This window comes from Prionailurus viverrinus, chromosome B1 (assembly GCF_022837055.1).
Source record: "Prionailurus viverrinus isolate Anna chromosome B1, UM_Priviv_1.0, whole genome shotgun sequence".
NCBI lineage: Eukaryota > Metazoa > Chordata > Mammalia > Carnivora > Felidae > Prionailurus > Prionailurus viverrinus.
Genome location: NC_062564.1, coordinates 103,678,407 through 103,704,685, shown reverse-complemented (window position 1 = coordinate 103,704,685; position 26,279 = coordinate 103,678,407). Strand labels below are relative to the sequence as shown.

Below are 26,279 nucleotides of genomic sequence, written 5' to 3'. Positions count from 1 at the left end.
CATATTTATCTGTGTCAAAGATAATTTGTTTACAAATGTCCAGGCCAAGCTTTAAGTGTATTTTAACTTTTCCCCATTTTTACCCATCTACTCTTACTGTATTTTATTCTGATGAAATTCTGGTTCACTAACTAATAAGCAGCAGAGCTCACTACCACACAAGTGGAAGGAGAAAGATGCATGAATTTGGAGCCAGATGTATCCACTTTGTATTCACTTTGTGACCTTGAGCACATTATGTAATTCCTTTGTTCTTTGGGTTACTTGTCTGTTCGGTGAGACTACAATAGTGTCTTCATCCCAGAGTTGTTAGGATTACATAACTGTATTTCATATGCCTGGCACTCGGCATGTGCTTAAAGGTTGTTAGTTTCCCTGCTTTTCCAAAAGGAATCTTAGAGATCATCACTTCTCATTTTACAAATGAGAAAGTTCGAGTCCACAGAAGTTAAAAAAAAAAAAATCTGCACACCCGAAGTCCCATTTCTAATGCACTCTTTCCACTGCGGTCCTTTCCCCTAGAGCTTTGTTTAACTTCAACAGAGAAGAGAAAACTCGGTGGAATCAAAAAGTATTCTTTTCCTCTTTTTAATATAGGTAAGTCACCAAGAGATTTTAAAAGTGGGAGTGAGTTTTATGAAAGGTAATAAGTAGTCTAAGAACTGTCTTAAATCCTCAGAAACATTAAAAACAGAAGTTCTGTTCTTCCAAGATTTCCATAGCAGAGCATAAGTATTCTGTATGCTTTGGCTCCAAAAACTCCAGAACTGAGTATTTATCTGCACATTTCAACTCAGGCCTCCCGGAATGCTTGCCCGTGCAATTGGCAAAGGAGCTGGCTTTCAGAATGTAGAGCAGTCAAGTTTGCTCAGCACACAGCTGTATTTGAAGCACAGTGCTCTGCCATCAGTCCACGGAACTTGCACAAAACACAAGCAATTTAAATGTAAATGCTGTGCTCTTACCCTGCTTTCGATATCTTTGTCATCTATTCCCATACCTGAAGATCACCATGGATAACTCAGGAGAAGCCGTTATCATGTACATGATGAAAACAGGCAAAAATTCAGCAACCTGTAATTTAGATCTTCGACTCTTTGAGAAAGAATGGCAAGCTTTATTCAGCAGGAGGGAGATATTCAACACTGCCATTTAAAAATAGCCAGCCAAAGAGTCTGTTGTTTCTTTAAAAGCTGTTCTTAAGATGGCATTTTACCGTAATAAAACTAATTGAATTTTACTTGGTTATTTATAAACAAATATATGTATACTTGTCCCTCTCACTTGTCTCCCTTGCCTCTTGTCTCAGGTAAAGTTCTTACTCCATCCAGAAAGAGCAGGACACAGTAAATATGTCTAAGGCTACTTGTGGCTGCCGTGATACACGGACACTCAGTCTTTGGAAATGGGCCGTATTTGTGACGACACCAGCTGCTCTTAGAAATTGCTCATGTAGCAAACTCTATCTGTTGTTGTTACTTTACATGGTTAAGCCAAAATCTAGTTACTTTGCCATATGGATCTGCAGATGAGCATGAAATGGGTCAGACAAACACAGAGGCCTATGCAATATTTCTGTGGCTCTTGAGGGTAAAGCTGCTTCTAAAAACTGCTGTTGTTCTGGTGGTGTGGAAAATTTTCCAGCCTGAATGGGAAAAGCAGCTATCACATTAATCTTACTTAATACCTCTCCGTTCATTTTATAGGAAGAGATGAGACTGAACAGTCTAACCTCTAATGCTGCTGTGTATTAATGTACTTTATTCTATTTATCATAAACAATTTTTCTCAGAAGGAAAACCCTTTCAGGGTTATGATGTAGGATGGACATTTGGGGTTTTGTCAAACATATCATGAAACAACTGCTTATATTATTCTGTGCTGCCTTACTTACACAAGTTAGAAGGATTATACCAAGAGCAAACTACAGACAAGAAATACATTTGCTTATTTCCAAATTATGGCAACATTAATCTTGGCAAGTATTTATACAAGAAGAGAGAGACCCAAAACATTGTGAAATTGCTGCTTAAAACTCAGTTTCTGATGATAGTATCAGACTTAAAAACAAAGCAACATACTCATCACATCTCTTGCTGTAGGATGGCTCTTTTTTTCCCAGACTGCTCTGTCTGGATCTCATCACCCACAATGAGAATTGGTCTGCTCTGACTTCTCTTTATTACACCTTTGTCTCAACTCAAATATTATTTCAAATTCTGAAGTCTTAGGACATATCCACATCCTGGGAGGGTGCTTAATGTGTCCTTGGCTCAAAGTCTTTAAATTTACCTTTCTGACAAGTTTCAAGAAAACCTGACGCTTTGCTGAAAGTTCTCTGTAGCATAATGGGATGGTGAATTACATTCCTCCTTATTTCTGTTTCTTAATGAGTCTTTTACTAGGACTCAGTGTCCCTCCTTGTACTACTTTCCTCCCCCTCTAACACTTGTGGGGTACCTGATGTCACCATATCTTTATTAGTATCTGAATAATGACAAAATGCCAATGTAACTATGCCTAAGGCCATGCACCCCTCAATCTCGGAGCCAATTATTTTTCTGTGATGGCAATCAATAGACTTCAATTTATTTTACACTTTGAAAAAATATTTAAAAAAATCTTTGAGGGGCACCTGGGTGGCTCAGTCCGTTAAGCGTCCGACTCTTGGTTTCGGCTCAGGTCATGATCTCACGGTTCATGGGTTTGAGCTCCAAGTCAGACTCTGCACTGACGGCATGGAGCCTGCTTGGGATTCTTTCTCCCTCTCTCTGCCCCTACCCTGCTTGCTCTTCCTCTTTCTGCTCCTCTCGCTCTTAAAAATAAACAAATAAACTTTTAAAAAGTATCTTCGAAAGAGGTGTGAGGGTAGATATGAAAAGCCATTCTAAGCAACGTTATCTCTGAACTCTGATTATTAAATTTCTCAAAGGCTGAGAAGGAGGAATGTGAATAAACAGAAGCGAAAATCTTATCCAAATAACATGATCGACCATTCCTAGGAAGTGAGAATATCAATCAGTGGATGAAATGTTAATAGAGTGGATGGTGATCTAGATCAAATTTTCCAATACAATATTTCACATCAAACAGAATCCAAAACCTTAATAAGGTTAAGCTATAGTAGATATCTCACTGCCCTTATTCTCTCAGGCCTCTTAAGAAAGAAATTCGCTAAAACTATACTTTTCTCCACACTCCATTTCATCTCCCTGCCCTCCTCTCTCTCACTTTCCACCTTTCAAGCAACAGACAAGGCTCAAATCCCAAACCACTGCATATTTATCTGGCCAAAATTCTCTGGGGAAAACACAACGAGTGTGCCCTGATGCCTCCCAGGTCCTGTGGACAACCAAGAGCAGAGGACAGCTGAAGTCTGGCAGTGGTCACTTCTGTTGGTGCTGGTGACAACCCAAAGTCATGTTCCCAGACGATTTTGTCTCCATCACACCATATCAAAGTGGGAAAGGAAGTGGTTGGAGATGCTCCAAATGACCTTGTTTTTCAAGTTAGATGCTAGTTCTTGTTTTGTTTTGCTCTGAAACCAGCCAAGGAAGAGAGACAAAGAAATATACTCTGGATGAGCCACTGCATGCTTTCTGGAGTAAAGAAATGCTTACAATGAAATCCTAGAGTGAACATTTACTGGGAGGGCAGGAATCTGGGTTCTCATCTTAGTTGGGCTTCAATTTCCTCATCTATAAAATGAGTTAGTAGAAATAGATGATCTCTAAGAGGGGTTGGTAAAGTATTGGAAGAGATCCTGATTGGTTTGGGGTCCATCAAATCCACTGAGTTGTATATAAAACTGAGTGTGTATGTGTGTGTGTGTGTGTGTGTGTGTGTGTGTGTGTTTTCATTGAATACATCTAGACCTCTAATCTATTAAGAATCATTAAACTGATTTCAAACGGGAGAGTTCACCTAAGTGATTTTTTTTGATTGAATTCATTTCATTTGGCTTTTCAAGACACCAAAAATCATGATCTTTTCAAATGTACTCTGAGTAATGAAAATAAGGAATGAATATATCCTTTCCAGCACATACCCTTTAATGCTTCACACTTAAAAATTTAAGCTAGACATTGATTACAAAATAATTTAACCAAGAAAATCATCTGCTATAATTTTTTTATAGATTCTGAATAGTTTTCGATTCAAAAAATACAGGGCTTATCATTACAATAGTTGATTAATGATCTTATAGCCTCAAGTTTGTATGTGCATGAAAACCTAAAATACTTCATGTCTCTGAAAATAACTAATTTTTTTTTCTTACAAGTTTGAAGTCAGTCATAGGTTACACACATTCTTAAGAAAATCTGAAATGGCCTTTAAGAATAAGTTCCTTTTAAGTAATAAATAAGACAAAATTATTTACTTTTGGAAAATGATCCACAAGTCACATTTCCCCCTCAAGAATTAGTGATTTACATTCTGGTAAATATTTTGGAATCTGGCTGGGCAATTCCACTCTCTGTTTCGACCATGAGAATTTTATTTTTATTTCTCTGGTCTTTAATTTCTTCTGCACCTGAAAAATAAAGAGAGTGACCTTGAACTAAGTGTCCTCAAAGATTCTTCCCTCCTCAATGATACTATGGCTATCCTTGGGATTCTAAAAGCCCTGTTCTCAAAACAGCTATCCTGGAGTTTAAAGAAGATAAGGTGGTGCTTTTGTATTAGCTACTTTCTAGTTCTTTGTTAATTAAGAACAGTTTTTTCTTTCTTGTCTCCAGCTCACCTGAGTGCTGCTAAAATTCTAACACATTCGTAAATGAGATCTTTATTTTTAATAGGTTTTACCCTTTCTTTGTGACTGATAAAAGTTTCACAATGTGTATTTAATTTCCCTACAAGTTCTAAAAGGCAAATTTCACTGGGGCCATGAAAGAATTCTCAAATTTATCCAAACTATGTAGTAACCAGCATCACAGCTGGCTGAAAAGCAAAAACTTGGTTAAATTGAGTTGGCCCTGTTCCCAGGGGTTCCCAGGCATTAAGCAATATCTGAGAGTTAAGTCCATTGCCTTCAGAAGCTGCAATAACTCTTTGATCCACTGTGGCTCCATTTAGCACTTTGGTCTGTAATAACATATTAATGAGTAATATGAGAAAGTTGGTTCTCCCTCCAAATGCACCACGTTTATAGCTTAGGATGTTAACATCTCTGGGATATTGTCAATTTTAAAGTTCTCCTTCCAGTCTGATAGGCTACCTGGCTTCGGTACGTGTTCTTTTTTTCTTTTTAAAAATTCTTTCAGGTGTCATTACTGTTTTATCTGGATGTGATCAATTTCCTTTTAATATCATAACCTAGAGGAGTGGGAGGATAGATTTTTAGCGGAAATATTTTATCCTAAGGTGATCAGAGCACCTTTCCTATTGGCCACCACTTATCTTAGCCAAAGCAATTCTGTGCTCCATAGGAATGCGACGGATGCATGCCCACTGTATGAAAGGTGGTGCCTGCATGTAGGGGACAGTGTAGAGGTTAAGAGATTATATCTGTGCCCACTTGTAGTTACAGGAGCGCCTTGCAATTTAAGACTCACAGAATTCTACAAAAGACAATGTCTTATAAAGAAGGTATCTTATAATGTCTCCTTATCTGAATCTGTCACCACCTAATTTATAAATGGAAAAAGGGGGCAATGGGAGTTACTAGATTTTCTTAAGGTTAGGTGGCTTTGGTGATGACAGACTTTACACTCTCTGAATCCTGAGCTAATGTTCTCGTGACATCTCATGTATAGAACTGTGGAGAATGAAACCATCTAAAGCGGCTCTTTGTGCAGTCTTTGCTAAACGGTTTCTGTTATTGTTTGCCTATATTTTATCTTACACCTAAATTACTTTGTAAAAATTCGTGACAAATCAAAGTATCAGACTGTTAATGTTATAAAACAGTAGCTTCTGTCGTTTCCTCATTTCTAGCTCGAGTCCTAACTGGTGGTTGCTAGATTGCTTCAGGTAGAAATTAAAATACTTTGCTAATATTCAAGAAGATGGAAAATACTTGCAATGTCCCAATTTTGTATTTAAAACAGATGCTTATGTTTAAAATAAATGAAATACATTTTAGGTCATTAAGAACGATTTGTTGAACACTTACCAAGCTACAGTGTTTGGCTTATCCTATTCTTTTAAAACAAGTCTATTAGAGCTCCCTCAACCCTGCTGATACCTGGCTCCGGCTCCAATTCAGTGTCAAAATACAAATTGTAGCAACTCTCTCTAATGCCACAGAAACTTTAGAGAGATGCAACATGCTTTCTTAACTGTTAAAAAAAAAAAGGGTCAATTCTGGTGCCAAATTCTATAAAGACGCAGTTTTGTGAACAGAATAGAAATTGAATACACCGTGGTAGCTGCTTGGGAAAATGAACAGTATATAATCTAATATCTTTAATTTTATGTACATGAATATAATGTATGTCAACTTTGTACATGAGATACATATAGTATTTAAACATTTTACTCAACAGATAAGAATTTACAATAGCAATATAACTGACTAGAGGGCTGTCCACTTAATATACTTAGATTAGATCTGTACTTTAACAGGAAAAGAATTTAATAGTTTACAATCATAGAAACACTGACATTTAAAACGACTTTATAAAATAATTTATATATATCCTAGCATCTATAGAGAGGAATGATTTGCATTTTGTGGATGTGTGCAATGAATGGCATTATCTTAGATTTTTAGGTAATAAAATAATTTAGAAGCAGTTCATGCAGTGGTCAAAGCAAGAGATGGCAGTTCCTTCAAGATGTCCTCTATCTTTGACATCCATGGGCAGCAGACACACACTAGGTGCCATCGGGGCACACTAGAACAAGGCTCCTCAACAGTTACTCATATAAACATCCATGTACACAAGTTGATATCCTTCCTTCCCCAGTACCAGTCACAACTTCTCTCAGCTGTGGGAGTAGTCAGTTTATACTGAAAGTGATTTCGTGTCTCTCCTGCAGTTCTATGTAATAGTATCTCTCTCTGTGAGGTAACTAACAGAACTTCCTGGTTTTCACAACTTTACTCTGATACTTCACCGAGTGCCCCCCATGTCCTATGACATAAACATCCAGCAGGTAAGATTTTCCAGGCAGAAGTCCTTTAATTGTTTCTGTGGTCACTGCTTTCTGTAGGTTTTGACTGTGGAAATATTTACAGAGGACCTTTTCCGATTTCTTCCTTGTATCTGGTCCGAGGCATTGGTTTTGCTCTCTTTTCTTCTGGTCTTCATTGTAGTTATCATCCACTTCCTTTTTGTAGATGCAGAACTTGTTCCTCTCCTGAGTGCCCAGCCAAGCCACCGTGGCCGAAGAACAGGTGCGGAGCTTGTCGAAGGCTTTGATTCTTGTGTCTTCGGGAAGAGAGGGAAATGGCTGCTTACTCGGCCTTGTGGTCGCTAGTATTTTCAACATAGATGCTCCTTTCTTGTGTCCCTTCAGACGAATGAGATACTTGGCTTTAGGTTTTCCTCTGAGCTGAAACTGCCGAATGCCTTCCACATTCTGCGACAGAAGAAGCTTCCCATCCCTTCTCACTTGGATCTGGATAGCGTCCAGACAAGAGTGAATGAAGAAAGTGACTTTTTGGTGTGAAGAGACCGGGGCAAACCGCAAAAACTTGGCTCCCTTCCGTTTGACAAATACGTCTGTCACTTTTCCATCTTTGAGCTCGACCGTCTTCTGTTTTGCCTCTTCCTTGGTCCTGGCGAAGGTGCCCACGTAAGCTGTACTCATGTTGCTGTTGCTGTTGGCCACGAAGACGTCAAAGTAATACTGTGTGTCGGGTTTCAGGTCTGAGACGGTGAAGATGTTCTTATTTCCTATGCAGATTTTCTGAATGTCAACCTTGGGCCTCGAGTAGACATGCCGCCCCAGTTTGGGGGAAGGCTTGGTTAGGAAGCTGCGTTCTTTACCCAAATTATCTGAAGGAAATCCAAAGTGGGCAAAGTCAAAGGGGCTGAAGTCCAGCCCGGGTTTTGGAGCCATCATAAAAGCATCATCTGCACTCAGTTTTGCTTCAACGGCACAGAGACTTTTGAAATTGTGCTCTTTGTTGATGACCACACAGTACTGAATGGGTTGTTTCAGCAGAGATGCTGTAGGGCTCGGTTTCCAGGCCAAGGTGACTGTGGTGCGTCCCAGGGACGTGACATCTACTCTTGGGTCGTAAGGTAATTCGGGGTAGGGCTGATCAGACTCTGGGGTTGTGGTGGCATAGACTTTGAAATGTGTGTCTTTCTCTGTTGAAAGAAGCTCCAACTGATACAAACCAGACGGAGAACTAGAAGATATAAAATACTCCACATCATTGCCTTTGTAGGAGAATAATTCTGTGCCTTCCTCATTAATGATCTGCTGCCTCTGTTCCTCCAGAGGCTCTGGGTCACCTAGAAGACACGAGAGAAATACAAGCTACATGTCAGGGTGTGTACTGTGGCTTGCTGACCTTAAATTGTGTTTTTAGACTCTTCTTTTTTCTCTGTTATAAAACTAATAATGTTCCCAGTAGATAATTGGGAAATAGAGAAAAAGAATAAGATAAAAAAAATCATTAACTTTTTATCCTGAGACAGTCCTTTATTAATATTTTTTGATCCTGAGACAGTCCTTTACTAATATTTTCATTCATTTCCATCTATGCAATTGATTTATTTCATCTTTCTCTATAACCTAATAACATTTATTCTCATACATATATGTTCCCAGGAAAACCTTCATTTTTGAATCCAGTCTTTCTCAATGTTATTATTATATTAATATTATATCATAAAAATAATATTGTTGGTCAATTTTTGATCATTTAAAATTGTGCTCTTACATATATGTTAGGCTTTTCTGAATTTAAATTTAGGCTTGAGGATAGGCTCCAATTAGTGGAATTTTTAGGTCAAAGACTGTAAATGTTTTAGAAACTAATCCCTACTGTCAATCTGCTTATCAAAAGGATTCAACCTGATTGCATTTTGATGGCCAGCCATTTCACAGATTTTGCTCTTGTATCTAGGACTGGACAATCTCTCATTAAAATATAGAATATAAAGGACCAGTAGGGGTACCTAATTTTCAGTGTAGAGAACACATGCACAGAAATAATAGGAGGAAAGTATTGAAACTAAACTAATTTTTTTCTTTTTATTGTTAACATCAGATATCACACGAATGCCAGATAAGCCGACAGGAATTGGTGAAGGACTGGGTTGCCAGGGTGGGAATGAACCTTGTTCAGCTTATTACTGCAGCTTGAGTGAGGTATGTAGACTTTCATATTCCCAAACCATGAGATTAACACAATCTCGTGTGGCTCTTTATTCTCTATCTCCTCTGCTGTACTTTCCATATTTTCCTAGTTACAACGTCCTCTTATCACTGTGAGTGGAGCAGCCTGCTGGCATCCTTCGCCTGGCACCAGTCTCCAAGCCTTCATCTTTAAGCTATGATGCCTTCACCCCTTAAAAGGAGATCACACCAGGTTCGTATATAGACTCTTCTCATTTCCCTGTGTCTTGGTATTTGCTTTCCACCATCTGCATTTTCTTTAAATGCCTCACGCACACCTTATACTGACTGTCTTGTCATCCTGGACTTGCACTGGTGCTAAATGCCTTCTTGCTCCTCTTTTTGGTGCCATTCTTTATTCCCCAGAGATCTTGGCTGCATATTGGAATCAGAGAGGGGGAAATTTAAACAGTCCCAATGTCCAGTCCACACTCCAGGACAATTAAATCAGGACCTTTAAGGGTGGGATCCAGGCATCAATAGTTTTTAAAGCCCCCAGTACTGATTCCAATGTTTGGTAAGATTGCAAACCACAGCTAGAGAGCCTAGTCCAAACCTCTCCATTTTTCCTCACACGTTCAGTCTCTACATCTGTCTCCCTTAGCCATTTAACTAAGATCACCATCATTTGATGCCACCTTCCATTTTCCTCATCTCCATTGCAAAGTCTCCAGCTTCTTCACATATGCATTCATGCTGTTTTTTCTTTCTTCTTACTAACAGAAGGATGTATATTTCATAAGCCTTTTAGCTATCCATTCAGAGGTCTGGGGCCAGATTCATCCTGCTGCTTACCTGAGCCTTCCCCGCTTGCCTCTTCTGGCAGCTCTTGGAGACTCAGCTTCCACTCTAAAGGTGCATCGCAGGGAGTCACTGTGACTGACAGTGGAGTATTGTCTTCTTCAACCACAAAGAAATACCTATGGGGAAGTGGACCAGTTCAGACTGAGATCATTCATTCTAAGACTTACAATACAATCAAGAGTCACTGGAAAAATCACTGGCTGCTTTAGTTTTCATTCGTTTAACAGATCTATCCTGACCCCTTATGTAAAATACCACCTTCCTTCCCAAGAAGCTTTCTTTCACACTTCTTCATTTGCCTTCAAAGCAGCTATCACTACCTGACATATTATATTTCTTTGTTTACCTCTTTATTTTTCTATCTCCCCCAACTAGAATGAAAGCTACAAGAGGGCAAGGTTCATTGATGAAGACTGAGAGACTAAAATAATTCTTAATCAGTATTTGTTGAATGAATTGATGAATAAGCTTAGACTTTAGGCTTTTGGGGAAAAGTCCTTAATTGTTTGCAGAGTCTAAAACTTCCTCAGTGGGGGTGGGGTGGGGGGGGTCTGCCTGCCTCATTGGCTTCTTGTCTTCTATGCTCAAACCACGTGGGATCCCCTAGTTTTCCAGGATCCACCCTATCTTAGAACTTCTGGGATGTTTCTCGTATGCCTGAAATACACCCCTTTGCCCTTACACATATTTAAGTGTCACAATATGCCTTTTCTGACTCCTCATTCTGGATCAGGTTCTCTTATATACTCTCAGAGTGTCCTCCTGTACTTTTCAGTTGGGGCACTTATTGAAATTTGTGACTGTATATTTGTATTATTTGATTGTCAATTTCCCCACACAGGCCCATTTAAGGTTCATTTGCCATGCCATTGTATTCCCAGAATTTAGTACTGATGTCTGCACATAGTAGGTACCTGTTAAATATTTTTGAATGAATTAATTACTAAATTAATGAACAGAACCCAAGAAACCTAGCACTAACCCTATTGTTCCAGACCCAGGATACTTACACCTAGAGTCTATTCTGTTGAAAGATACAGAATCTGAATGGCATTAGAAGTACTTCATCTCCCCTCAAATATGAATTAAAAAAAGGAAGGTGGGGGTAGGGCAGTGGGAGGACAAATAAAGTGAAGACTCTATAAAAGCAAAACAACCTGTTCATGAAATAGTAAAGCTAGATGTCATCCTGAAAAAACAACCAGATGACTGAAATATTTACTGTGTGGAAAGTTATATGTACCATAAGCATCCTTCAAGACATATGTCAGGTGGCTGAGTTTTCAATTCAGTCTACTTTTTGGAGAATAGAATTTTCTTCCTTTGGCCAGGTTGCATGGCATGAGCTAACACTATACACACAACTGAACTCATCTATATTACAAAGAAATAGATAAAACAAAACAATTTGGCATCACGTAAGTGAAAAAATGTTCAAAATGACTACGTTTTGATTTTTGTGAGGGTAGCAGCACTAGCTGTGGAAGCAGAAATCAATGTCAGTTCATCCACTACCTTCTGTTCTCACTTCAAACAAGAAAGTAGCTTATTTCCCAAAGTAACTGTCTTAGTAACTTAAATACGGGCCATAGGCAACCAATGACAAATAAAACAATTCTTGCATTCCACAAGGTACTCATTATACATATAAAACAGCAGGGAGTCCCTCTAACTCAACATTTTCATATGGAAGTACTTATGATTTGGGATAAAAGATAATCTGAATAAACTTTAACAATTTGAGAAACATTTGTTGGCTACCATGCGCAGAGCACTTGTGGAAGAGAACAGCAATCAGGGAAAACAGGGCATGATCTATGTGCTCCAACTATTTACTGGCTGGTGAGGGAGACAGAAATGTAATGAATAACTAAGAAAACATGGTCCCAAATTATAATGCCAAAACTGAGGGATAAACACTCCATGAACCATTTAGCCTTTGGAATTTATGTGTAAACCTAAGAATAATTAATGAAAAAAGCTATCCACTGCTGCTAAATTATATCTGGAATTTCATCTTTAGTTGTAATATCAACAATGTCTATGAATGCCTCCCATTGCATATTTCACACCTAGAAATGATGTTTCTATTGTTTCTGCACCTCTCCACTTAGCGTAAGATAACATTTCATCCAAATATCAAAGCCCCCAATCTTTATTTGTGGGGGGTGGAAGGGGAAAGACAAGAAATAATAAACAAATATATATTGGGGAGTAGAATTTTCTTCCTCTGGCCATGCTGCATGGCATGTGTTAACAATATACACCATATATATATATACATACTGTCATTTTTAAACTTAAAATATTTATAACCATTGTATGAACCCAATCTGTTGATGGAGTAAAGGTAAATGAACAGTGATAGTTTTTACTATAGTTTGGTTTAATATTTTAAGAATGTAATCATATTGTTCAAAGAAATATTATCCTTATAATAATATCCTTATATTTATTGAGATATAATTAAAATGCAATATATTAATTTTGGATGTACATAATAATGATTTGATACATGTATGTATTGTGAAATGACCATCACAGTAAGTCTACTTTATCCCTTTAACCATGTGAAGTTACATAACATGCAATACAATATTATTGACTGTAGTCACTATGCTGTACGTTACAACCCTTCGGGTTTTTTGGCTACATACCTAGAAGTAGAATTGCTGGATCATATGATAGTTCTATTTACAGATTTTTGAGGAACCTATATACTATTTTCCATAGTGGCTGCACCAATTTATAGTCCCACCAAAAGTGCACAAGGATTCCCTTTTCTCCACATCCATGCCAGTATTTGTTATTTCTTGTCTTTTTGACAATAGTCATTCTGAGAGGTGTAAGGAGATATCTCATTATGGTTTTGACTTGCATTTCCCTGATGATGAATGATGTTGAGCATCTTTCCCTGTACCTGTTGGCCATAGGTATGCCTTCTTTGGAAAATGTCTATTCATATCCTTTGCCCATATTTTAATTAGGTTGGTTGTGTTTTTGTTGTTAAGTTGTATACACTCTTTACATATTTTGGATTTTAACCCTTATTAGATACATGATTTACAAATATCTTCTCCCATTCAGTAGGTTGCCTTTTTATTTTGTTAATGATTTCCTTCACTGTGCAGAAGCTTTTTAGTGTGATGTAGTCTCACTTGCTTATTTTTGCTTTTGTTGCCCTAGCAGATCCAGGGGGAGGGGAGGAAACATTGCTACGACTAATATCAAGGAGCTTACTCTTACTACCTATGTTTTCTTTCAGGAGTTTAGTGATCCAGTTTCACTCTTTAGCATGTGGCTGTCCAGTTTTCCCAACAACATTTACTAAACAACTGTCCTTTTTCCATTGTATATTCTTGGAAAATTGTGTATTATTGGTAAATTAATTGACCATAAGTTCATGCTTTATTTCTGGGCCATCTATTCTGTTCTATCGATCTATGTATCAGTTTTTATGCCAATACCATACTGTCTTGATTACTATACCTTGGAGTATAGTAATATAGCTTGAAATCAGGAAACATAATACCTCCAGCTTTGTTCTTCTTTCTCAAGATTGGTTTGGTTTTCAGGATCTTTTTGGTTCCATACAAATTTTAGAATTATTTGTTCTACTTTTGTTAAAAATGCCATTGGAGTTTTGATAGGGATTGCATTGAATCTATAAATTGCCTTGGGTAGCATGGACATTTTGACAATATTAATTCTTAGAATTCATGAAAACAGAATATCTTCCTATTTATGTCTTCTTCAATTTCTTTCATCAATGTCAGTTTTCAGTGTACAGGTCTGTTACTTTCTTGGTTAAATTTTTTCCTAGGCGTTTTAACCTTTTTGATGCAATTGTAAATGGGATTATTTTATTATTTTCTCTTTCTGGTAGTTCATTTTCAGTGTAAACAGAATAAACTAATAAAAACAGAACAGATTTTTGTATATTGATTTTGTATCCTGAAACTTTAATGAATTTATTAGTTTCAACAGTTTTTTGGTGGAAACTTTGGGTTTTCTATATAAAAAATCGTACCTGCAAACGGTGGCAGTTTTATTTCTTCCTTTCCAATTTGGACACCTTTTATATTGTTTTCTTCTTAATTGCTTGGGCTAGGACTCCCAATACTGTGTTAAACGTAAGTGGCAAGAGTTGGCATCCTTGTCTTGTCTTTGATCTTAGAGGACAAACTTTCATCTTTTTACCATTGAGTGTGATGTTAGCTGTGGGCTTGTTATATATGGCTTTTATTATGTTGAGGTACATTCCCTCTATACCTGCTTTGTGGAGAGTTTTTATCATAAATAGATGTTGAATTTTATCAAATGCTTTTTCTGCATCTATTGAGATGATTTTTATCCTTCATTTGGTTATTGTGGTGTCACACTGATTGATTCATAGATGTTGAATCATCCTTGCATCCCTGGAATAAATCCCACTTGATCATGGTGTATGATATGTTTAATGTATTGTTAAATTTGGTTTCTTAATATTTTGTTGAGGGTTTTTGCATCTATGTTTATTAGGGATATTGGCCTATAATTTTCTTTTATGTGTGTGTTGTCTTTATCTGGTTTCAGTATCACAGTAGTGTTGGACTCATAAAGTGAATTTGGAACTGTTCCATCCTCTTCAATTTTTGAAATATTTTGAAAAGGATGAGTATTAGATCTTCTTTGAATGTTTGGTAGAATTCACCAATGAAGCTCTCTGGTCCTGGGCTTCTATTTGTTGAGATGCTTTTGACTACTGATTCAATCTCCTTGCTAGTAATTCATCTATTCAGATTTTCTATTTCCTTATGATTCAGTCTTAAAGATTGTATGTTTTGGGAGATTTATCCAATTTTCCTAGATTGTCCAAATTATTGGCATATAATTGTTCACAGTAGTCTCATAGTAGGTCCTTTGTATTTCTTTGTTATCAAGTGTAACTTACTCTTTTTCATTTCTGATTTTATTTATTTGAGTCCACTCATTTTATCTTAGTGAGTGAAACTAAATAAAGGTTTATCAATTTTGTTTATCTTTTCAAAGAATAGCTCTTAGTTTCCTTGGTCTTTTCTATTGTCTCTTTAGTCTCTATTTCATTTGTTTCCACTCTGATGTTTATTATTTTCTTCCTTCTTCTAACCTTGGGCTTCATTTGTTCCTATTTTTCTAGTTCCTTTAGGTGTAAAATTAGACTATTTGAGATTTTTCTGATTTCTTGAGGTAGGCTGTATTGCTATGAACTTTCCTCTTATATAACTGCTTTTGCTGCATCCCGTAAATTTTGGTATGTTACATTTCCATTTTCATTTGTTGCACCTATTCATTTGTCGACCTATTGGTTGTTCAGTCACATGTTTTGAAATCTCTACGTATTTGTGATTTTTTCCAGTTTTCTTTTTGTGGATTGATTTCTGGTTTCATACAATTATAGTCTAAAAAGATGTTTGATATAATTTCAATCTTCTTAAATTTACTGAGACTTTTTTTGTGGCCTAACATATAATGTATCCTGTGTACTTGAGAAGAATGTGTATTCTGCTGCTTATAGATGGAATGTTTTATATATACCCAGTATATCTATCTGGTCTATTGTGTCATTTATGGCCAATGTTTCCATATTGATTTTCTGTCTGGATGATGCATCCATTGATTAATATAGGGTACTAACTTTCCCTACTATAATTGTATTGTCAGTTTCTCCCTTTGGTCTGTTATTTGTTTATATGTTTAGGTATTCCTATCTCTATTGGGTGTATAAATATTTACAAATGCTAAATCTTTATGCTGGATTGAACCCTGTATGTAATGCCCATCTTTGTCTTTCATTACAGTCTTTTGTTTTAAAGTTTATTTTGTCTGATATAAGCAATATCTACCCCAGCTTTCTTTTGGTTTATATTTGTATGGAATTTCTTTTTCCATGCCTTTATTTTCACTCTGTGTGTGTCCTCATATCTAAAGTGAATCTCCTGTAAGGAGCATACAATATTTTAAAAAATCCATTCAGGCACTCTATTGTCTTTTGATTAGAGAACTTAGTCCATTTATGTTTAAATTTAGTCCTTGTATGTTTAAAGTAATTATAAGTAGGTGTGTATTTACTGCCATTTTGTTAATTGTTTTCTGGCTGTTTTGCTCCTTTTGTCCTTTCTTCCTCCCTTGCTTTCTTCTCTTGTGGTTTGATGACTTGCTTTAGTGTTTAGATTCAATTTTCATTATCTTTTTTGTAATCTGGGTTTTTCTTTTGTGGTCATCATAAGATTTACAAATATCTATGTATATATATACCAGTCTATTTTAAGTTGATAACAAGTTAAGTATGAATACATTCTGAAACTACATTTTTTACTCCCCAGTCCCCCAATTTATGCTTTTAATGTCACATTTTACATCATTTTATTGTGTGTGTACCTTAAGTAATTGCTGTAGTTTTAGTTATTTTTTACTTCTTTTGTCTTTTAGTCTTCATGTGAGGTTTATAAGTGATTACTTCACTATATTTACCTTCACTAGGGAGACTTTTACGTTCATATGTTTTCTTAATACTAGTTAGTGCCTTTTCTTTCCATCTTAAAGAAGTCCCTTGAACATTTCTAATAAGGCTGGTTGAGTGGTAGTGAACTCCTTTAGTTTTTGCTTGTCTGGAAAACTCTTTATCTCTCTTCTTTTCTGAATGATAATCTTCCTGGTCTTGGAAGTTTTTGGCTTTCAGCACTTTGAATATATCATGCACTCCCTTCTGGCCTGCAATGTTTCTACTAAAAAAATCTGCCATTATCTTATGGGTATTCCCCTATTTGCAACAAGTTTTTCTCTTGCTTTTAACATTGTCTATTTGTCTTTGACTTTTGACATTTTAAGGTAACATATCTTGGTGTGGATCTCTTCAGGTCCATCTTATTTTGAAGTCTCTGGATTTTCTGGACATGGATGTGTGTTTTTTCTTCTAGGTTAGGGTAGTTTATAGCCATTATTTTTTCAAATAAGTTTTATGTTCATTTTTCTCTTCTCTCTCTGGGACCTCTATTATGCAAATGTTGTTCTACTTAATGTCCTACAGGTTCCTTAAACTGTCTTTACTTTTTAAAATTATTTTTTCTTTTTACTGTTCTTTTGGGTGAGTTCCACTGCCCTATCTTCTGGGTTACTGATTCTTTCTTCTGCTTTATGTAGTCTGTTACTGACCCCTCTAGTGTGTTTTTCAGTTAGGTTATTGAGTTTTTCAGATCTAGGACTTGTGTTTGGTACTTTCTTATATTTTCTATCTCTTTGTTGAAATTTTCTGTGTTCACCTATTCTATTCCCAAGATTGGTGAGTGTCTTTATGACCACTACTTTGAACCCTTTTTCAGGTAAATAACTTATCTCTGTTTCATTAAGGTTCCCCCCACCCCTGCAGTTTCATCTTGTTCTTTCATTTGCAACATATTCCTCTGTTTCCCACCACCCCCCCCCCCCCCATTTGCTCGACTCTGTTGGTTTCTATGCATTCGGTGCAAGAGCTGTCTCTCTCAGTTTTGAAGGATTGGTCACAGGGAGACTGGGGGTGTTTCAGTCTTAGTCTATGCAGTGCCCTGGTGGTGGTAACCTGCTAATGACAGTCTCTCTGATTGTTTCAGTCCCATGGCGCTCAGAAATGTAACCATCCTGGTCAGGAATTCAAGGGGCCATCCCCTTTGTGGCCCGTGCACACCTGCTGGCTTTAGTCAGGGTGTGGTGCAGTGCCAGGCTGGGGCATGCCTGCCTGCCAGGTTTAGCAGGATGGAGCCATGGGAGGGCACAAATGTGGGCTAAGTGGTACTAGCAAGGTAGAAGGAGAGTGCAAAAATAGTACCTGCCAGCACCTCCATGCCTGGAAAGAGTTCTAAGAGACCCCTTTCCCTCTAGAAGACACTTTGAGATTAGCTAATGAATCTCCTTGCACGTGGTCCAGGAACTTTTCAACTTACTGTGCTTTCACTGTGTCTTAGGGTGAGTAAATTTGAGCCTATGCCCTTTAAGAGTGGAGTCTTAGTTTCTTATAGCCTTTTGGGTCTCCTAGAAATAAGCCCTCTTGGTTTTCAAAGCCAGATGTTTTGGCTTGTCTCTCTGGTGCATGCAGATCCCAAGGTTGGGGTGCCTGATATGGGGCTCAAACCCCTTGCTCCTCAGGAATATGCTATATATTTGTCAGAGCCTTCCTCTTTGCGAGTTACCACACTAGGGGTGGGGTTTTTGGCAAGACCATTTCTCTGCTTCTCTTATCCATCTCTAAGTGGCCTTTTTATCCTTTGTGTGAAGGAACTCTTCAGCTAGTTTTCAGGTCTTCTTCAGAATTGTTCTACATGCAGCTATAGATTTGTTGTGTCAAAGGGAGAAAGTGAGTTCAGGGTCTTCCTATGCCCCTTTTTTGAAGCTTATTTTAGATTAATTTCATCATAATCCTACAGAGTCCTTCTTAAAATTTTCCTGCTATCCTAAAGATAAGAAAATCATCATTCCAAAATGTAAGAACTACAAAGATTGTCCTCTCCATCCCCAGAGAGATCACAATCAGTAAGGATCAAACAGACTCTACTTAATGATTAGAAGTTGCACTGTCATTTTCTTTTCTTAGAGAAAATAGGCAATGTTATTCAGAGGTTGATTGCAAGTTATCTAATCTAAGTCTAAAAAGTTACTTTCTTTTTTAGTATCATTCATGAGCTTATTGATAAAGAGAGTACTGCAGGGAGAATACCTTTTAGGTGTGTCTCTAAAGAGATAACTGCTAATTTCAGCTCCATCTGGAATTACTGATGAATCATGAAAAAATGCTTTGTCCCGGATCTGCATCTGAAAAAGTTCCTCATCTCGAGTGGGTAACTTCTGAGTCCTTGAGCTGAGTGGTAGTAGCAACCACAGCAGACACCAATGGAGAGGCACCATCCTGGGGCAAAAGAAATGATTGTTTACATTAGTTCTGTGGATAGACACTTGGGCACATTGCAAATGTTCTAAAGGGATAAGAAATATTTTAGTTTTGACAGACAGAGCCAAATTATGCATTTTGGATATAACTTTCCTGTTGTTGTTGTTTTTTCCCATACTATTTCATAGAGTTGATAACAAATTCACTAGGATTTATAAAAGATTTTGAAATAAAAGGACTCTTGATGCATTAACTTCCCTGGGTATTCAGAGAGAAAATCCCCACTTCAATATGGCCAGAAAAGCCAATGTGGTTATCGCAGAAATGTGTATACAAATGTCTCAATGACTGAACCATAACATAAATCACAGAGACTCACTGAGAGCCAGAAAATTACCATTGCACAATTATTTTTATTCTTTCTTGAAATTTGACTAAGATTATACATGTATAGTATTATTCTGATTCCCAAGATCAGATTTTCATAAATCAGAGATTTTTAGAGATGATAAAGTTTAATTTTCTCATAGGTTAAGCAATTTGTCCAAAATAAAGGTTGTTATTTGCTGATGTCTAACTATCATTCATTATTAAACTCTTCAACAAAACATTAAAAAAAACAAACAAAACCTTTTACTGTAATAGAAATGGGCTTGGATTACCACTCTCAGGTTAAATGAGACCACTGAAAAGTTGTATCATTGGTCATTTCCCTTAACCTCCCATAGAGTTATGTATTTACTACTCCAACAGAGTATTTTCATGGAGTTACATTTTGGCATTCAAACTGTCTTTTATCAAAGATCCTCTAGGTAATTATGGATCACTCTCTACTGCACATTGCTATAGGAACATTGTCAAGGACACTATCTTCTACACGTCTCAGTGTCCCTAACAGGAAGTCTAAGGTAGGCAAGTTCTTTTCATGTCAAGTGCTGGTGAAAGCTTTGCTTCTGTTGAGGATTTGGTGCCTTTCTCTCTCACAGAAAGAACTCTGTAAGGAGTTGTTCTCCTTTATCTCTTTGACAACATATATCAGGGAATTCAAGCATGAGGGAAAGACAGTGTTTTTACACATAAGTGCTTCAAATAGTGAGAAAGTCGAATGGAAATATTTGCAATAATTTGAAATAAAATGAACACCAGTTTTATTTATAAAGAGTCATTCCTATAGCTATGAGATCACCTCTACTTAAACCATCCTTTGACTTTATCTTCCTTGGAGTGCTATCAAAAATAGATTCATACAACTAAAAATATTTTTTGAAGGGAATAAACTTTTCTTTTCTATGAGAATGTGAGAAGAAACTTTTCCACAGTGAGCTTACCCAAAAAGTAAATTTAACTTCCTTTTTCTTTTCTTTTTTTTTTTAACGTTTATTTATTTTTGAGACAGGGAGAGACAGAGCATGAACAGGGGAGAGTCAGAGAGAGGGAGACACAGAATCTGAAGCAGGCTCCCGGCTCTGAGCTGTCAGCACAGAGCCCGACGCGGGGCTAGAACTCACGGACCATGAGATCATGACCTGAGCCGACGTCGGCCGCTTAACCGACTGAGCCACCCAGGCGCCTCTTAACTTCCTTTCTCAAAAACAATTTTTTTTTTTTTGCCATTTGTTCTGCAGTTTTCCATATAAGACAGCTGCAGTAATTGAGAATTACTATGTGCAAAAAAAGGCACCAAATTCGCTAACTGCATTATTGCATTTAGCCCTCGCAATAATCTGTGAAGTAGGTACTATTCTTATATAAAAATAATCTTTTACATAATCAGAGAGGGATAGAAATCCAGGTGGAGATGACTGTAGAGCCCAAAGGTTTCTCCTCTGTAATATTTTCAAGAAAGGCATAACAGTTTTTTACAAGGGCTCTTATTTTTCATCCTTATTTCTCGATTGTTTTGTAATCGAATGAAAACTTGACTGAGAGCTAAGAAATTTGACTTTTTGGTTTCAGCACTAATTAGATGTGTAATCTAAGGCAATTCACTTAAGCACTCCAGATGGACCTCAATTTTCTGAAGGGTTTGGATGATGATCTCTAAACTTTGAAAACGAATGGTGATTCTGAGACTGAATACTCAACTCCTCTTCCCAACTAGATAGCAGTTTAGAAGGCCAGGCCTTCTTAAGTTTCATTAAGTAATCTGAACCTCAGATATCCGAATGATTGTCAGGATGAGATCCAAGGGCAGTTGGGGATGTGAAGCAGGAGCTCACATTAGTTACTAATAGCAGATGAAGCTTATAACTACAAAAGATGGCTAGATATATCAAAATCAAAACTCAGTGAACCTATTTGAAACAAGCATGGACATAGTTGGCTAAACTAAATGGGACCTCTACTCACAACCTTTAATTCCTCCCCTCTGATGCCCTTCCTCCTGTGGCTAAAAGAAATGAAAAATCTGATATGCTAGAATTTGCTTTGCTGGCCCTGTTAAGAAATAATTATTATTTCAGCATAATATGTCCTGTTTACTCTGTAGCAGTGTCCCTGAAGCTTTGCCCCCTGAGAGCAGAAGCAGCTATATAATAAAATTTGTCTCTTTAGAAATGGTTAGAATTTGGCTTTCTATACTTATTAGGAACTTAGAGCCAACATGCCATGGCAGCCCTTGAACATGAGATACTCAGGTGTATTTGCTCTAGACCCACTCTAATGCACAGCTTTACCTCATTAGGCTCTATGTTTGCCCATAAAGTTGTCAATTGCACAGTACCACCATAACCGAGCAGAAGAGGCTGCCCAGTGCCCCAGGATATTTGGGATATTTAAGTCAGCTCCAGAGTAAGACAGCTCACTAGTTATCACTGGTGGGAATTTTTCCAGTATCCTCAGCCATCCATTGGCAGAACTTTCTCTTTATTGAATCAGCTAATGATAAGAAATGAATTTTGAGTTAAAAAATAACAATATTAACAAAGTTTGTTTTGAACATGTTGTACTCTTCTAAATGCTATATATATATATATATATATATATATATATATATTATCTCATGTAATGCTACATCAACCCTATGATGCAGGCGCTATTATTTCTCTCATTTCAAAAACGATCTAACTGAAGCTTGGACAGGTAAGATCACATAGTGATACAATATGATGTAAAAAATACAAACTATTTACCATATGTAAGTTTAAAAATATGAAAAGTAGGATTATTGTATATTCTCCACATCAGCTACTTTTTAATTTATAAATAAACAAATAACAGTGAACAACTTAAGATGACAGGATTCTACAAAGTAAGTGGTGAGAGATGATTCTCCATGGGTCTCTGTGATTGGTTTTGCATGTCTTGGAAGCAGAAGAATTGACTGCTTTTGTGCCAGATTATATTTTCAAGGATGTTTGTGTAATGAAAAGCCTTGGAAGATAAAGCTTCTGGAGCAGGCATGATCACTATATCAGGGAAGATCTGAGTTACCCAAGCTCAGGGCTTCTCTCTTGTAAAAAAAAACCCTATTTGGGGGCTAGTGCCATCTGGCCCTCTTTTCATTCTGTGAAAATTGGAAGTCAGTGAGCCAGGGGGAGAAAATGATAATACTGTGGATTCTGCTATTGCTCTGAGTTGCTCTGAGTATTGCTTTTGTCTCCAACCCAGTAGTCTGATGCCATCTAGTATCAACGAAACTATGTATAACAGGTTAACTTGTTAACTTACAAGTAGAGTAAAATCTTAGATTCTTCATTCATATTTTTGACACTACATTTTTCTTACTGAATTATTTTACTGGATCACTACTAGCTCAGGTAGATGTTTTTATTTGGATTACCACCAACAGAGAGTAGACTCAACTCTATCTTTTTCTTTCTCTCTCTCTCTCTCTCTCCATATATATATATGTATATGTGTATATATATATATATATATATATACACATATACATATATATATATATATATAATTATTTCCCCAGATAAAATTCTATGAGGCCAACGTTTTGTTTCTGAAACAACTCTAACCATATTAATTGCTATATGTTATAGACAAGACAGACAATTTTTGGAAAGGTGTTTAAAATTTTTATGATCCCTGTTTTCTTTTCTTCTTTTTTTTTTTCCATTGTATACATATAAGAAGATAGATGCTAGCTAAGCCTATGGTGGTAATAATTTTATAATATATATAGATTAAACTATTATGCCATGCATCTTATGTTTTTATAGTGATGTGTGACAACTATTTTTCAATAAAACTGGAAAAAAGTAGTGTGATCCCAAAGCACAGATCTTTATATTTTACAGGATTATATTTTTCAAATGTTATCTAATAACACTCATCTACTGTTGGGAAAAAGCTTACTCTGTTATTAGGGAAAGTTAATCATTTGACCAATTTCATCAGGTTACAGGCAGAATTACTTTAAATAAACTGCACTTAAAGGAAGCATTGACTATAGCTGATCAAAAAACTATTGCGCAGACATGTTGTGTATATTTTTACAATTTCTATTCACCAATTCAACTTTAAAGCTTTACTTAGATATTGTTTAAAGGATTGTTTTAAGATTATATAGATTTTTTCCCCCTACCAATAAAATGTTCTCTCTCAGACACTCAGCTTAAGAATTAGTCACTTTAAATAAACAACTAAAAAAATACATTCCTCTCATGAGTAAGACTTGGGTAAGCCAGTCTATAAGAACTGACTTTTCTTCTAAGATTACAAAAGTGCCCTCTAATGGCATAACTTTTCCTCTCATTTATTTTTGTTACTTCTAGGTATCCAGAGCTTATCTAGATTTAGAGTTTAAGTTAAATAACATTCCTTAGAATTTCTCTTTCAGCATTATTTCTTTTGTCATGGGCATCTGGTGGTAATCTAGGCAACCTATCTGTATAGCAAGAAACCATGCTATCTTTTTATAATCAAGGGTCTAGTTCCAATAGAAGTAGGAAGTTGCTAGGATGATTCCAAATATTTTTATTTTTCTAGGCACAGCAGCCAACTCGGTTCCACAATTATTCACAGCCTAGGAAAACTAGATGGTGTTATCCTATGGAGAAGAGTGACTTTGTTTCAATTAAAATTGTTTCAATTAAAATTCTGATGAATTACATATATAAATGCTATACTTGATTTTAGATGCGAATTTAAAACTCTGACGCTGTTCATATCATCAGAAGCATCTGCATATCTGGCACACACTTTCAGATCCTGCCAAGACTGAAGTGAGAAAAGAAAAATGACCTAATGGTTTGATATACCTCAACCTTTAGTCTAGATTATGGATAATCTAGATTATTGGATAGTTTTATTCTTTGGAAAACCCGTGTGTCCTAGATTAAAAGGAGAAATTGTTTTTGAAATCTAATTGTCCAAAGATTAACCATGCGTTCTATACTTACAAAGATTGAGAGAGGTCTGGGTACTGTAAAGTAAATAATTTTAAATATAATTCATTTTTATGGCACGTGCGCACACACACACACTTAAGGTCAAACTATTTGGAAACATTATATGAGTCCAGTTAGTTGATATTAGAGTAAAGGCAAATGAGCAGTGGTTCTAAAAGAAGAATCTTTTACATATAAAAATTTACTTTTATATTTGCTGCCCCCTCTCTGGAGAGTGGGTAAAAGCTACAGAGCGGTTTTCTTGGGGATGTGTTAGGAATGACTACCAGGGTCACTTCTCCCATTCCTCTCCTCCATCTTCTCTGTGGGGGTCTCTGGTCTCCCATCCCATAGAGGGAAAGGGGACACTAGGAAGCATAGGGGATGAAATGGAGATCAGTTTTAAAGAAAATGCCAATGAAGAGATACGAAGCATTTGTGTCGTTTCCTAAAGGGTAGAGGGTAGAGCATATGATGGATAACTGCAAACATACAACTCGTTCTAAGATTTTATTTTCGGTATTAACTTAAGCATTTTATTCTGTAGAGCCTTTAGTGTAGTTAAAATAAATAGTCAAACTGACCTGGCATACGCTTTTACCACAAACCTGCAGAAATGTTTGAGGATTGTAAAACAGTCTAATGGCAAGCAAGAAAAAAGGGAAGTTTACATAATTTACCAATGTATCAACTAAACACCCAGGACAACCTCTATTACCACAAAAGCAGAGTATAGTAAAAGCAATAAAACTTGCCCTATGGTGTCTGTTACAACTTCACTAGTGTCATTTCGCAAAATTTATCTTTAATTACATATGACCGGCTAGTCAATTTATCATCTTGGTTAATCCATTGGCTCACCTAGTGAAAATAAAAATTTATTTTTGGAAATTGTGTAAACAATGATTATAAGTAAATAAATCTGCTTACTTTCTTACTTCTTTTAAAAAATATATTAGATGTACTTGACCACAATCCCTATTGATAATCTTGTCTTAAGAGTAGGGAAATATTTCAAGCCACTAAAAAGCTTGCCTTTAGATTTATAGACTACGGTTTAGCTATATTATCCCATTAATGTAAGGGATTTGCAAATCTGGTAAATAAAACGCTGTTTCAGGTTTTCATGAACTGTCTAAGACTCTCTGAAATAGAAGCTGTCCTGTATATTAAAGACATTGTGACCTTTATCAGTGCTGTAGTTTCCTCAGAAACAGCAGTCAACAGGTCAGTCTACCTGTGAGTGAGATGATCAAATCAAATTTCTCCATTCCTCCACAACCAGCCACCAAGGGCTTGCAAGTTCCTTACAAAAACATGTGAATGTATTTGTAAAATATATCATTCAGCTCTTACAGATATTGCATGTTGTAAACCCAGTAAGATCAGATTCATCTGTATCAATAGGCCACACCAAGCAAATAATGAAAAAAAAAATGTCATTAAGATTCACTTAAAAACTCTTCAATGAACCCAATCACATGTAGGCTAAAACCATGAAATAAATTTACAATCCCCAGAAAGAAGGATGGGCATTCTGAATTTACTTGAGGCAAATGCATCTGGAATAAATGAAATCTAATGTTTAATTACAGAGAGTGGAAAGTGCATGATTATAATTTAGTGAGGATAATTTCAAGGAATGGTCTGCCGCAGAGATTTCTGTTATTTTCTTTTCCTTTTTAAGTGCAAATATTTAGTCTCTCCACTTCTATTTTTAAACTCAAGGGCATTTGTTTTGTTTGAATCATCCATGCCACATCTGATAATAAATCTGAAGCATTTAACCTAGCTGTAAAGAAAAAAAAAATGTAGCCTTTGTTGGGGGAACGGCCCCCGCGTCTGCCACAGCCTGCTCTGTGAGCAAAGGGGGTCTGTCTGCACACTTTAATAGCAGAATGCCCAGCGTGGGCATGCACACTCCCTCAAGGCTGAAATTTAGTGGTAAAAAA

At 36.6% G+C, this 26,279-nt stretch overlaps 1 protein-coding gene across 1 annotated transcript in view; it reads right to left on the bottom strand.

Moving 5' to 3' along the window:
- Nucleotides 1-3,813: 3,813 nt before the first annotated feature.
- Nucleotides 3,814-26,279, bottom strand: part of NDNF (neuron derived neurotrophic factor) — a 41,029-nt gene continuing 18,563 nt past the window's right edge. Inside the window, exons 2-4 of the mRNA XM_047857126.1 lie at nt 18,812-19,000; nt 10,096-10,220; nt 3,814-8,411 (exon numbers count right to left, since the gene is read on the bottom strand). Of these exons, the coding sequence (XP_047713082.1) occupies nt 7,018-8,411; nt 10,096-10,220; nt 18,812-18,999 (1,707 nt within the window). The 5' untranslated portion in view covers nt 19,000 and the 3' untranslated portion in view covers nt 3,814-7,017. The remainder of the gene's footprint in view (nt 8,412-10,095; nt 10,221-18,811; nt 19,001-26,279) is intronic.